Source organism: Heterodontus francisci, chromosome 6, assembly GCF_036365525.1.
Source record: "Heterodontus francisci isolate sHetFra1 chromosome 6, sHetFra1.hap1, whole genome shotgun sequence".
NCBI lineage: Eukaryota > Metazoa > Chordata > Chondrichthyes > Heterodontiformes > Heterodontidae > Heterodontus > Heterodontus francisci.
The window spans coordinates 60,026,786-60,042,067 of NC_090376.1; the positions used below are offsets into that span (position 1 = coordinate 60,026,786).

At 45.1% G+C, this 15,282-nt stretch overlaps 1 protein-coding gene across 3 annotated transcripts in view; it reads left to right on the forward strand.

Annotated features, from left to right (window-relative positions):
- Positions 1–15,282, forward strand: part of pdgfd (platelet derived growth factor d) — a 215,649-nt gene that overhangs the window by 152,878 nt on the left and 47,489 nt on the right. For all 3 annotated transcript variants that reach the window (XM_068033754.1, XM_068033756.1, XM_068033755.1), the window contains one exon: positions 10,951–11,152. In XM_068033754.1, coding sequence (XP_067889855.1) covers positions 10,951–11,152 — 202 coding nt within the window. The remainder of the gene's footprint in view (positions 1–10,950; positions 11,153–15,282) is intronic.

Here is a 15,282-nt window from a genome sequence, read left to right on the forward strand (position 1 = left end):
CCTTGTAGTCCTTTTTAGTCTGCCCCTATCTAATATGGCATTACTTCCTTCTCTAGTACTATTCAGCACTCTCACTTATGCATCTTCTTCCTCTTCCCTACTTCTATATGCTGGTTCCCATCCCCCTGCCAATTCAGTTTAAACCCTCCCTAACAACACGAGTGAAGCTCCCCACGAGGACATTTGTCCCAGTCCTGTTGATGTGCAACCTATTGCTTTTGAATAGCTGCCTCCTGCCCTAGAACTGGTCCTAATGCCCCAAGAATCTGAAGCCCTCTCTCCTGCATCATGCCTCAAACCACCTATTGACCCTCCCTATCTTGCTATTTCTACTCTTGCTGGCATGTGGCATTGGAAGTAATCCAGAGATTATTACCTTTGAGGTCCACTTTTTAACTTCCTCCCTAGCTTCTGAAATTCTGACCATAGGACGTCAATACCTGCCCTCTCTATGTCGTTGGTACTGATGTGTACCACAATTTCCAGCTCATTCCCTTTCCCCTGCAGAATATTCTGAACCCTCTCTGCGACATCATTTGCGCTGGCACCAGGGAGGCAACACACTATGCAGGACTCATGATGAAGATTAAAGAAAAGCCTTTCTCTCCCCTAACTATGTAATCTCCTATAGTGACTGTATTTCTACTCTTTGCTGTTCCCTCCTTTACCATTGGTGCCATAGCCTGGACTGCACTCCTTCAAGGTGTCCTCACTTCCAGCAGTCAGTAATGCTGAGTACCAGTTTGAGAGTGGCACACACCCTGAAGACTCCTGCACTTCCTGCCTCTTCCTATTCTTCCAATGGCTATCTACCATCCTGAACTCTCTCTGCCTGTGCGGTGGTGACCTCCTGGAACACATGATCCAGGAAATTCGCATCCTCCCTGATCCTCCGGAGTGACTCCAGCAGCTTCACAAGCTTGAAAACCCTGAGCTTGAGCTCAAGCAGCTGGAGACAGTTCCTAGGCACATGGTCCCCCAAAACTCCTGAAGTTCCCACATAGTGCAGGAATTGAAAGCAATAGATCTCAGCTGCCATCCACAATCGAAAAAAAATCTATTCCCTCTTTTAAAATATAGCTAGCACCTTGTTTTAACTATTGGCTGGAATTTTACGTTGGGCGGGAGGCCCTGCCCACTGGGTGAAAAGTCAGGGACGAGCCTACCTCCGCCGGGCCTGGGGAGCCAGGCTGTGATTTACACTCCACAGGCCCTAAATTGGCGTTGGGCAGGACTTCTACCTCTCTGAGGCAGAAAATCCGCTTAGTGGAGCTGCCGGCCAATCAGCGGACCGGCAGCTCTCAGTCCCTCGGCACCACCGAGAGTGGTGGCCACTGTTGGGACTGCACCCAGCTGCAGCAGCAAGAGGGATCAGAGCTATCAGAGAGATACAGCACTGAAGCAGGCCCTTCGGCCCACCATGTCTGTGTCGACCATCAACCACCCATTTTATACTAATCCTATATTAATCCCACATTAATCCCATGTCCCCTACCACATATCCCCACCTTCCCTCAAATCTCCTACCACTTACCTACACTAGGGGCAATTTACAATGGCCAATTTACCTATCAACCTGCAAGTCTTTGGCTGTGGGAGGAAACCGGAGCACCCGGCGGAAACCCACGTGGTCACAGGGAAAACTTGCAAACACCGCACAGGCAGTTAGTTAGTTAGTTAGAGATACAGCACTGAAACAGGCCCTTCGGCTCACCGAGTCTGTGCCGACCATCAACCAACCATTTACACTAATCCGACACTAATTCCATATTCGTACCACATCCCCACCTGTCCCTATATTTCCCTACCACCTACCTATACTAGGGGCAATTTATAATGGCCAATTTACCTATCAATCTGCAAGTCTTTTGGCATGTGGGAGGAAACTGGAGCACCCGGAGGAAACCCACGCAGACACAGGGAGAAACAAGGTAGGTTTTTGGGGCCTCACCGGGGACAATCGGCCAGGCCACAGCGAAGCAAGGGGGGGTCTGTTGGGAGGTGTGGGGACTTTATTTCAGTGGGGGCAGCTGGGGCTTTGGCGGGGGTGGGGAGCCTCCTTGGGGCACAGGGTGCCCAATCAGTAGGGCCCCACAGCCCGCAACCTGGCGGCTTTCTGGGTGGCCAGCGGCGGTGGGAGGAGGCCCTTAAGTAGCAATTAATTCGGCACTTAAGGGCTTTGATTGGCCTGGGGCGAGTGGACCATTTCTCGACGCCACTGCCCCTGGTAAAATTGCAGCGCGGGCGGGAAGGCGTCGGGAGCGGCACCCCCCACTTCCACTCAATTTTACAGCTCCTCCCCCGCCACCAGCCCGCTCTTGTGTGGGAGAGTAAAATTCCAGCCATTAATTTCAATTAATGCCTCCAGATCTCAGCTCTCAGGTTTCACTGCCTCCTGTTCCTTCGCTCAGATCGCTGCTTGTTTTTTTGAAATACCAGAACAGTACATCTTCCCTCACTGCAGAAAATTCCCTCAATCTTAAAATTCCCTGAGTTCACAACCAGTAGAAGCAGTAGTCCGTAGTAGTGGACTGCGTCCGTTAGCAAAAGCCTCCTGCATTTATACTGGCAAACATTCCAAAGACTTGTGTCAGCCCCTGCTGGTAGGGAATTTTTTTTACTGAATTTGAAAATAAAACTGATAAAAATTGATTAAAACCCTAATTAACTAATTAATAAGTAGAGTAACTAAACCAGAGGGAGGAGATTACTGTATTTAGTTAGCATTTAATATTTATAGTAGGAATCTAGCACGAGGGACCATATAGTTAATTATAACAATTTAGTAAGGATTTAATAAGTATTTATTTATTTTAAATTAATTTATTAATTAGTGCTAGAAATGTCAGTTCGAGGGGTGAAGTGCTTCACCTGTGAGATGTGGGAGGTCCGTGACGCTTCCAGCGTTCCAGACGACTACATCTGCTGGAAGTGCACCCAGTTGCAGCTCCTCACAGACCGCATGGATCGGTTGGAGCGGCAACTGGATGCACTTAGGAGCATGCAGGTGGCAGAAAGCATCATAGACAGGAGTTTTAGAGAAGTGGTTACACCCAAGGTGCAGGCAGATAGATGGGTGACTCCTAGAAGGGGCAGGCAGTCAGTGCAGGAATCCCCTGTGGCTATCCCCCTCTCTAACAAGTATACCGTTTTGGATGCTGTTGGAGGGGATGGCTTATCAGGGGAAAACAGCAACAGCCAGAGCAGTGGCACCACGGCTGGCACTGTTGTTCAGCAGGGAGGGACAAAGGGCAGAAGAGCAACAGTTATAGGGGACTCTATAGTCATGGGCACAATTGGCGCTTCTGTGGACGTGAAAGAGACTCCAAGATGGTATGTTGCCTCCCTGGTGCCAGGGTCAAGGATGTCTCTGAACGGCCAAGGGGCATTCTGAAGGGGGAGGGTGAACAGCCAGAGGTTGTGGTACACATTGGTACCAATGACATAGGCAGGAAGAGTGACGAGGTCCTGCAGGGAGAGTTTAGGGAGTTAGGTAGAAAGTTAAAAGACAGGACCTCAAGGGTTGTAATCTCAGGATTACTCCCTGTGACACGTGCCAGTGAGGCTAGAAATAGGAAGATAGCGCAGCTAAACACGTGGCTGAACAGCTGGTGTAGAAGGGAGGGTTTCAGATATCTGGACCATTGGGATCTCTTCAGGCTCAGATGGGACCTGTACAAGAAGGACGGGTTGCATCTAAACTGGAGGGGCACAAATATCCTGGCTGCGAGGTTTGCTAGCGTCACTCGGGAGGGTTTAAACTAGTGTGGCAGGGGGGTGGGAACCAGAGCAGTAGGACAGCAAGTGAAATAAATGAGGGGGAACTAGTAAATAAGGCCAGTAAGACTAAGAGGAAGAGCAGGCAGGGAGATGTTGTGGAGCACAGCGGGACTGGTGGTCTGAAGTGCATTTGTTTCAATGCAAGAAGTATAACAGGTAAGGCAGATGAACTTAGAGCTTGGATTAGTACTTGGAACTATGATGTTGTTGCTATTACAGAGACTTAGTTGAGGGAAGGACAAGATTGGCAGCTAAATGTTCCAGGATTTAGAAGCTTCAGGCGGGATAGAGGGGGATGTAAAAGGGGTGGGGGAGTTGCATTAATTGTTGAGAAGAATATCACAGCTGTACTATGGGAGGACACCTCGGAGGGGTCATGCAGCAAGGCAATATGGGTGGAGCTCAGGAATAGGAAGGGTGCAGTCACGATGTTGGGGGTTTTCTACAGGCCTCCCAACAGCCAGCGGGAGGTAGAGGAGCAGATATGTGGACAGATTTTGGAAAGATGTAAAGGTAACAGGGTTCTGGTGGTGGGTGATTTTAACTTCCCCTATATTGACTGGGACTCACTTAGTGCTAGGGGCTTAGATGGGGCAGAATTTGTAAGGAGCATCCAGGAGGGCTTCTTGAAACAATATGTAGATAGTCCAACTAGGGATGGGGCCATACTGGACCTGGTATTGGGGAATGAGCCCGGCCAGGTGGTCGAAGTTTCAGTCGGGGAGCATTTCCGGAACAGTAACCATAATTCTATAAGTTTTAAGGTACTTGTGGATAAGGATAAGAGTAGTCCTCGGGTGAAGGTGCTAAATTGGGGGAAGGCTAATTATAACAAAATTAGGCAGGAACTGAAGAATTTAGATTGGGGGCGGCTGTTTGTGGGTAAATCAACATCTGACATGTGGGAGTCTTTCAAACGTCAGTTGATTCGAATCCAGGACCAGTACGTTCCTGTGAGGAAGAAAGACAAGTTTGGCAAGTTTCGGGAAGCTTGGATAACGCGGGATATTGTGAGCCTAGTCAAAAAGAAAAAGGAAGCATTCGTAAGGGCTGGAAGGCTAGGAACAGACAAATCCCTTGAGGAATATAAAGACAGTAGGAAGGAACTTAAGCAAGGAGTCAGGAGGGCTAAAGGGGTCATGAAAAGTCATTGGAAAACAGGATTAAGGAAAATTCCAAGGCTTTTTATACGTATATAAAGAGCAAGAGGGTAACTAGGGAAAGGGTTGGCCCACTCAAGGACAGAGAAGGGAATCTATGTGTGGAGCCAGAGGAAATGGGCGAGGTACTAAATGAGTACTTTGCATCAGTATTCACCAAAGAGAAGGACTTGGTGGATGATGAGCCCAGGGAAGGGAGTGTAGATAGTCTCAGTCATCTCATTATCAAAAAGGAGGAGGTGTTGGGTGTCTTGCAAAGCATTAAAGTAGATAAGTCCCGAGGGCCTGATGGGATCTTCCCCAGAATACTGAGGGAGGCAAGGGATCTGGGCGTACAGGTCCACAGGTCACTGAAAGTGGCAACGCAGGTGGATAAGGTAATCAAGAAGGCATACGGCATGCTTGCCTTCATCGGTTGGGGCATAGAGTATAGAAATTGGCAAGTCATGCTGCTGCTGTACAGAACTTTAGTTTGGCCACACTTAGAATATTGCGTGCCATTCTGGTCGCCACGCTATTAGAAGGACGTGAAGGCTTTGGCGAGGGTACAGAAGAGGTTTACCAGGATGTTGCCTGGTCTGGAGGGCATTAGCTATGAGGAGAGGTTGGATAAACTCGGATTGTTTTCACTGGAACGACAGAGGTGGAGGGCGACATGATAGAGGTTTACAAAGTTATGAGCGGCATGGACGGAGTGGATAGTCAGAAGCTTTTTCCCAGGGTGGAAGAGTCAGTTACTAGGGGGCATAGGTTTAAGGTGCGAGGGGCAAAGTTTAGAGGGGATGTGCGAGGCAAGTTCTTTACACAGAGGGTGGTGAGTGCCTGGAACTTGCTGCCAGGGGAGGTGGTGGAAGCAGGTACGACGGCGACATTTAAGAGGCATCTTGACAAATACATGAATAGGATGGGAATAGAGGGATACGGTCCCCGGAAGTGCAGAAGGTTTTAGTTTAGGCAGGCATCAAGATCGGCGTAGGCTTGGAGGGCTGAATGGCCTGTTCCTGTGCTGTACTGTTCTTTGTTCTTTGACAGTAATTACCAGTTTTTAGTTGTCACCTAATTAATTAAGAGTGCAACTGCCACTGTCAAGCAACTTGTTTACCATGGACTAACACTGTGAAAGAAACTGCAAGTTAAGATTAAAGTTAAGTTAAATGCTCAATGCAAAACTTAACAAAATTTTCGAAAAAGATCATCCTTAAAATTCCCTCACTCATCAAATTCCCTGAGTTTAGCACTCTGTAGGAGTACTCCGTAGAACTGGACTCCTTTCTAATTTTTTACCATTTGGAAAGTACACTATTCTATCCTTGTTAGGACCAAACTGGATAACCTCTCAATTGCCTACATTGAAATCCATTTGCCACAGTTTTGTCCATTCACTTGATCAATCAATGTATCTTTGTAATTTTTGCTTCTATCTACAATGCATACAATGACCTATCCTGTGTCATTGGCAAACTTGGATATTTGTCTTTCTATCCCATCATCTAAATCATTAATAAATAAGGTGAATAGCTGAGACCCAACACAGATCCTTGTCACATTCTGTCAATTACAGTATCTGACCATTATTCCTACTGTTTCTTTCCTGCCACTCAGCCAATTTCCTAATCAGGTCAATAATCAATTGCATGAGCTTCAACTTTAGCAAACAATTTCTTTTGAGGGGTTTTATCAAATGTCTTCTGGAAGCTGACAGAAATAACATCCCAGGTCAGGTACTGTAAAAAGGGGAACGGTAGTGTAGTGGTAATGTTACTGGACTAGTAATCCAGAAGCCCAGACTAATGCTCGAGAGACATGAGTTTACATACCACCACGGCAGCTGGGGGAATTTAAATTTAATTAATGAATAATGCAAAGCTAGTCTCAGTAATGATGATGATGGAACTTCCTTACCGGATTGTTGTAAAAACTCATTTGGTTTGCTAACATCCTTCAGGGAAGAAAATCTGCCGTCCTTACCCATTCTGGCCTACATGTAACTCCAGACCCACACCAACATAGTTCATTGTAAACTGCCCTCTGAAATGGCCTAGCAATCTATTCGGTTGTATCAAACTGCTATAGAAAAGTCAATTAAGAAGACCACCTGGCATTGACCTAGGAACCAGAAATGACAAGGCACACACAGCCCAGTCAACCCTGCAAAGTCCTCCTAACTAGCATCTACGGAATTGTACCAAAACTGCTTGACATAGTCATACTCACTGAATCATACCTTATAGTCAACATCCGAGTCTCCTCCATCACCATTTCTGGGTATGTCCTGTCCCAGTGGCAAAAGGTGGTGTTACAGTAGTATATAGTTGTGAGGGAGTGACCCTGGGAGTCCTGAACATTGACTCAGGACCCCATGAAGTCTCATGGCATCAGGTCAAAAATGGGCAAGGAAACCTCTTGCTGATTACCATCTACTGCCCTCCCTCAGCTGATGAATCAGTACTCCTCCATGTTGAACACCACTTAGAAGAAGCACTGAAGGTTGCAAAGGCACAGAATGTATTCTGAGTGGGGACCTTCAATGACCATCACCTAGAGTGGTTCGGTAGCACCATTACTGACCGAGCTGGTCGAGATCTGAAGGACATATCTGCCAGACTGAGCCAGCAGCAGGTGGTGAGAGAACCAACAAGAGGGAAAAAACTATTTGACCTCGTCCTCACCAATCTACCTGTTGCAGTTGCATTTGTCCAAGACAGTATTGGTAGGAGTGACCACCGCACAGCCCTTGTGAAGACAAAGTCCCATCTTCACACGGAGGACACTTTCCATCATAGAAAATTTACAACAGACAGAAGCCATTTGGACCATCGTGTCCATGGGGGTCATGTTGTGTGGCTCTACCAAGGTGTTAAATAGGATAGATTCAGAACTGTTCCAGCAGCTCAAAACTGGGCATCCAACCTTATCGAATGCCTTTTGAAAATTCAAATATACTACATCCACTGGCTCCACTATATTTACCATGCTAGTTATATCCTCAAAAAACTCTAATGGATTTGTTCGATATGATTTCCCTTGCATAAAACCATGTTGACTTAGAAAATCATAATATGATTAGGCAAAGCGTCTTGTTAACACCTCCTTAATAATAGATGCCAGCATTTCCCAACAGCTGGTGTCAGGCTAACTGACCTGGAGTTCCCTGTTTTGTCTCTCCCTCCTTTCTCTTTTTTATTCTTTCACAGGATGTGGCAAGGTCAGCATTTGTTGCCCATCCCTAATTGCCCTTGACAACTGAATGGGCCATTTCAGAGGGCAGATAAGAGTCAACCATATTGCTGTGGGTCTGGAGTCACATGTAGGCCAGACTAGGTAAGGACAGCAGATTTCTTTCCCTAAAGGACATTAATGAACCAGATGGTTTTTTACGACAATCAGTGATAATAATGATGCCATGAAACTGAGGCTAGCTTTCAATTCCAAACATTTGTATTAATTAATTGAATTTCAATTCCACCAGCTGCTCTGGTGGGATTTGAACCTGTGTCCCCAGGCCATTAGCCTGGGCCTGTGGATTACTAGCTCAGCAACGTTACCACTACACCACCACCTCCTTCCTTGACTAATGTGGTTACCTTTGCTACATTCCAATCCACTGGGACTGTTCTAGAATCTAGGGAATTTTGGAAAATCATAACCAGTGCATCCACTATCTCCGCAGCTCTCTCATTTACAACTCTAGGATACAGACCATCAAGCCCAGGGGCTTTGTTGGCTTTTAGTCCCATTAGTTTCTCTAGTACTTTTCCTCTACTGATATTAATTAATTTAACTTTCTCAATGTCATTAGCCACTTGATTCCCCACTGTTTTAGGTATGCTTTTTATGTCTTGTACTGTGAAAACAGATACAAAATATTTGTTTAATATCTCTGCCATTTCCTTATTCCCCATTATAATTTCTCCCATCTCAGTCTCTAAGGGAGCAACATTTACTTTTACTACTCTTTTCCCCTCTTTAGCTCTTCCCTCTATCAGGCATTATGCAGAGTCTGAAAATAGGTAGATGACCAATTCTCTCTTTTGGTATGGCATACAAGAGAGAGCTAGGTTAATTTATCCTTTTGACTGCCCTCCATCCCCTCTATAGAGGTGCCTTTGTGTTTCCCACCTGTAGACTGCAGTCTTGTGATAGTCAAGTTACCATGTTTAGAATCAGCATCAAGAAAAATCTTACAATTCTGTGGTAGGGCATGTCTATACAGCACTCATGCACACCCACTAAAGAGACTAAGCTTTACCTGAATTCCTAACCTTCTGGAGTGCCGGCATCAAAGATGTGACCCTAGTGGTGTGAGCATGTGTCATTTCCATGAAAACAAGGGTCTGCCTCCTGACTCCACAAATTTTGGTTGGCTCTGTGATGGAATTGGATGCATCCTGGCACGTCGGCAGAATTTTGGCTCTGTGGTATTTATGGAACAGAATCCAGCACAGTGATGATATATTCCCCAGAATGCACCAGAGGAATGACATTGCACCAAAAGTAACAATAAAGCTAGGCAGGATTATTCAACAAAATATTGCAGTTCAGAACACTTTGAATAACCTCTGTGCTTTTAAGTTCATCTTTTTAGAATCCTTATCTGATATTTAGAAAAATAATTAAAGTATAATCTGTTCTATTTATGATAGTGCTCCCTGTTTAAGAAGGTAGATAACTTGTTTGGTTTGAATGAATACTTTCCTTCAGCTTAGCTAACGATTTAATTTAAATTTAACTGGCCTTTAATTCAGCTGTAATATCAATGTATGTGCCTTTTAGAAAAAGTTGAGATATATATGCCTTTTAGAAAAGGTTAACATATAAATCCAAGACTGCATGGCTCGTCTAGACTACAATCCATATATAGCTGCAGAGGGATTATTGATCTTAACTCTGTATTTCACCATTCATGCACTGAACTACTGTGACATGTGTGGCAAAGTCAGTGCTGTTCATCTCATCCACTTTGTAAAGTAGATTTTTACAAGACAGTTTTATGACATGATTCACTGAAGCATTATCAGTTCAACTCGTGTGCAAAATAGAAATAGATTGCAGGCCATTTTGAACATCTATCATTCTGAAATCATTCCAGTATTGAGTGAGGTCAAGTGGGGAAGCTATCCAAAATGTCTGGGAAACTCACACCAGGAGGCTGTTGTGAATTAGTAATCTAACTTTGCAGTCATTTACAGATACTAGCTAGGTGTTCTTATACAAATGACAGGATTCAAACTGCTGGTTTGGTTGGAACCCCCTTCCCTACCCCTCCCAAAAAAAATGCAGGACCCTGGTGACATCATCATGCAGCCAGCAAACCCTGGCTAAGTTATAAGGCTGCACTGCTGATTGATTTTTACATGTAAAGAAACAATTGACGGTTCAATTCAGTTGCTGCAGTCACTGATACTGTACATTCAATATAGTTTTTTTTTCCTACAGGCACAAAATTCTACTGGGAAAAAAATCTGACCTCTTCCCAAAAAAACCTTGCAAATTAATTGTGTACATTTCCCATCTGCTTTTAAACTTACTGACCAAGTCAGAGACAGCACATTAAATCAATAACATTAAAAACACAAACAATCTTTCCTTAAAATATTGGAAGAGTTTACTCGGTATTTTGTTCTTTAACATAGGTGATTTGAGTACAAACTTAAATGTTTATGCACCATTATGATTTTTATGTGAATTTTAGTAACAGTGCTGGCTCATTAGTGAGGATTAGCCCATACACTGATGATGCCATCAGTGATTAATTGAGAAATAATTGGTACTAACTAGCAAAACACAAATGTTGTTGCTGTCTTGTAGGCTGTTGGAAAATTTTGAGTAATGGTGTTACAGCTTGCCGACACAACAATCTCCGAACTTCAAAGAAATTCATGGTGTGAAACACTTTTGAGACAGTTTGACACAATAGAGCACTGTATAGATACAACCACTGCTATTAGTTTTGAAACTATATAATGGTGTTAGGATACTTAATATAATTTGGTTATGCTATTCTATACAGGGGCTGCTATGGCATTCCTCAGCAGCTACTGCTTCACCACTGACTGCGGAGTCTTTGGATGAGGTTATTGCTGGATTTGATACAATAGAGGAGCTTCTGAGGCATTTAGATCCAGAATTCTGGGAAGAAGACTTGAATAATATTTTTCAAGCAACACCCCGGTTCCGTGGCAGAACATTTCATCATCAAAGGAAGACCAAAGGTATGAAGTTAATTAATGATTTAATAATAATCATTAAAACATTCTTGTATATTAAAATTAATAAGATTGCGCGATCCTATTTCAAAATGCATTGAAATTTCCTATGCCACGATCTGTCAATCGCAAATCCATTTTAAAAATGTCAACATTTACCTGCAGTTTCTGTTATGTCTGTAGGTGGTGCTGTGATAGGTAGTTTCAGTGTTAATTATGTCATGTTACATTAGATGTAAAAGCAGGAGTAGATATTGTATTCTGGTTGTCTCGAGTTCTGGCCACCCGAAGGCCCTGCAGCAGACTCTAAATTCTTACCGAATGCATCACTGGAAATACTTGAAAATCTGTTCAAGATAATAAAACTAAAGTTTTAAATGCTGTTTCTGCCTTCCTAACATACAGCTATATAATCCATATGGCTTTACTGGTCTAGGTATGAACCCCAACGAACACACGTCATTTCAGAATCACGAACCCTAATGTAAACTTGCTGATAAAATCTTGGACTAACATGTCGAATCCTTTGTCCTGGCATAACAGAGCTGAGTGGCACATTGGTTCATTGACACTTCTCACCCTCCCTCCTGTACCTTTGTTGCCCAGTGCCACCTCCCAGCCTTACTGCTACCTTCCTTCGCACTTTGAGCATTTCCTTTCCACTGTTCATTGGAAACAACCAAAGTTTGCACATTCCTTTTGCTTGTCAACCTTTGGCCATCGCATGTCCACCACTTGCATTCTTCCCATAGTGCAACAACTTTGTCAGAGAGTTTTTGGCCCTGTGAGAGCCATGTTACCGCACCATCACAACCACCATCACCCGCCCCCCCCCCCCCCCACCTCACAATTCCCCCAGGCTGAGAAATACTGTGAAAGCCTTGTCAAATAGCATTTGCATTCCATGGACCCTGAACTGAAACACATTAGCACTCTTGATCAACATCACCCTCCCCGCCACATTGAGGCTTGCAGAGCTTTGTCCAATATCTGCTCTGCTCTAACTCTCAGGGTCTTGCCCATTGCTCCCTTCCCCGTGTTAGAGTTTGTGGGTATTTGCAAACCCCACCCCTGCATTTCATCCATGCTGAGAGAATTTATGACTGATGGCACCCCTTCCTGCTGAGTGTACTTGGTGGCTTTGCCCCCAACATTTAAGAGAGTTTACTGGCAACACCGCCCACTACCCAGATAGTTTATTGACACTTCCTCTACATCCCTTTCCCTATCCCAGCCATCCCTTCTAACCATCTCCCTCCCTAATCCTCCATTCCATCCCCTTCTTCATTCACCTCATCTTTCCTCTCCTCTTCCCCCTTTCTTCTCCCTGTTGCCCACACCCCCTTCCTATCAGCCTTTTGCCATGCTTCACTTCTTCTTTCCACCCTCTATCCTCTCCGACCATTCCCTCCTCCCTTTCTCCTTCATATCTACCTGTTCCCATTGCCTCTCTACTGCGTCTCTCCCCTTGCTCCAATTATCCCACCTAAAAGCATGTCTCCCATGTGCAATGCCGCAAGAAATTAACTTGAAGTCTTTAAAAAGTATCTAATAGGGAGTTCTCCTGATGGCTCATGAGGTAGTGAACCATCCAAAGTCCAAGTTCATTCCCTGATCTACATTAATTAATCTTGTCAGGACAGCAGTGTGACAGGACAATTGAGCTCAGTGACTCCAGGCTAGAAAGGGGAAAATCAGCCAGAATCACCATACCCAGGGCTGAATTTTATTTTGGTGACGTGGGGCCCAGTGACGGGCAGGAAGACAGGGGGCGACCCTGTCTCAGCCCTCGATCAAACCCCTGCCTGAATTCAACAGCAGGCAGGTAATTAACTGCACACCATTGGGACCAATCAGAGGACCAGCAGTTCAGCAGTATGAGCAGTGCCACTGGGAGCGATGGCCACTGCTGATACTGCAGGAAGTCCAGAGCAGCAGCCATGGAGGAGGCCCCTGGACCAAGGTAAGTGGTGTTGGAGTCACTGGGATCAGTCAGGCAGGCTCTGGCAAGGGGGTGGGAGGGGGAGGATGGAGGGTGGGGGTTGTTGGTGACGACAGGCTTGCTGCAATGTGGGGGGCTTGCTGCCGGATGGGGGCCCTCCGTGAGCCAAGGATTGCCCCCAGAAGAGGGACCCCCAGAGCTTGCTAGGAGGCTGCAGGTCTCACCTGGCAGTGTTTCCATGCAGCGGCGAGCCCCTCCAGCATTTGATTAAATGCCAACGGAGGCAGGAGGTGGCCCTTAACGGGCCACTTAAGTGACTTAATTGGCTTCCCAGGGGTCTTCCCGTCTGCCATGGTGCCCACCGCAGACAAAATGGCATGGGGGCAGGACATTGGGCACACCACCCGGCACCATTTTATCTGCCCCCACCCGGCCTCCCAGCCTGTCTCCAATGGCTGGATAAAGTCCAGTCCCTAATCCCAATACAGTGCTTCCTACTGGAAGTGATCATGTCAGATAATGACAGGGTCACATGCAGCTGGGATTACTGCAAACCCCTCTATCTTTGTTTAACTTGCCGACACTCGATGCCCAAGGTCACACATGAAGAAAGAAAACTTGAGCAGATACTGGAGGGCTGTCAGCAGCTGTGCACAAATCAAAATGTAAAACTATTTGCTTATTTAGAATGCTAATTGTTATGTCTCTTGGTTGTCTTCTGGTTCCCATAAGTTAGAAATAATCACACTTTAGACTTGGAAAGGCTGGATCTCTTTGTTTATTCCATTCAGCTTCCATGCTGCGTGTTAAGGACTGCTTGTAGACTAGTGTAGTGTTACATGTCACATGACTGTCCAGTGCAGCAGTGAATGTGGCTGCCTGGAGCACACTTACCCATAACAATTAGTTCCTAGCTCTTTCCAGATAATATAACAATGTATAACATCCTGCTTTCTTTAAAAAAACACAATTCCTCTATATCAATATAGCTGTGCCACTGGTTAATTGTTTTTCTCTAAACTAAAGAAGATAAACAATCGTCTTTTAGAAATAAACCAAACCCCTTTTAGAGTCTTTTTTTATAGATTGTTTTCTTTTCTAAAAATATTATTCATGGTATTGTTTGGGTGGTAAGATGTTGTACCTCCATCATGTAGATTTGGCATTCGTCTCTCTCAGTGGTGAGTTGGCGCGCTGCACAGGCGATGTGTGTGTGTTGCTCCTGGTGTTGTAGGAGTCGTGCTTTCTGGTGCTAATATTGTGTCACTTGCTGGTAACGTTGTTGATGTTGTCTTGCTGGATAGTGATGTTTCCGGTGTTGTTGATGGTCTTTTCTGTTTTTCCAGCTCAGGTGTAAGTTGAATGTGGACTCTGTTCCATCTCATTTGATTAGCGGTTTCAGTCTCAATGATATACAGCCTTGGAGTCTCAGCTTCACCAACAACGTTTGCTGGGCTCCAGGTTTTCATGATTGATCCTGTACATATATAGCTTGTCCTTTCAAAAGCGCTGGTAGAGATTTAGCATGCTTGTTGAAGTGTTGATCTCCTCTTACCAGTGCTTCAGTGTGTGGTAGTCTCACTTCCTTCTGGTCACTTGAAGGTTGTATTTTGCTTGCCAGAGTTGTCTTCTATTTTCTTCCATGCAACAGCTCTGCAGGTGATTTCATGTTAGCCTTGAGGGGTGTGGATCAGAGTGACAATAAGGCCAGGTTTGGGTCTTTCTTCATCTCTCAGCATTTCGCAAGGGTTCTTTTGACCGTCTGGATGTGTCTTTCTATAAACACGTGTCCCCGTGGGTAGTGTGGTAATGAGGTGATGGTGTTGAACCCATGCTGTTCAGTGAATTCCTTAAATTCTCTGTCATGTATTAATCTTTCAGGAATCCCTTGCTCAGTGAACAGAACTCGTACTGCTGATAGGATTAGAACCATAGAAAAATTCAGCCCATCGTATCCATGCTGGATGTAAAAACTAGCCGCCCAACCTAATTCCACTTTCCAGCACCTGGTTCATAGCCTTGCAGGTTACAGCGCTTCAGGTGCATGTCCAGATACCTTTTAAAGAATTGAGGGATTCTGCCTCCACCACCGTTCCTGGCAGTGAATTCCAGACACCCATCACCCTCTGGGTGAAAAAGTTTTTCCTCATGTCCCCTCTAATCCTTCTACTAAACACCTTAAATCTGTGCTCCC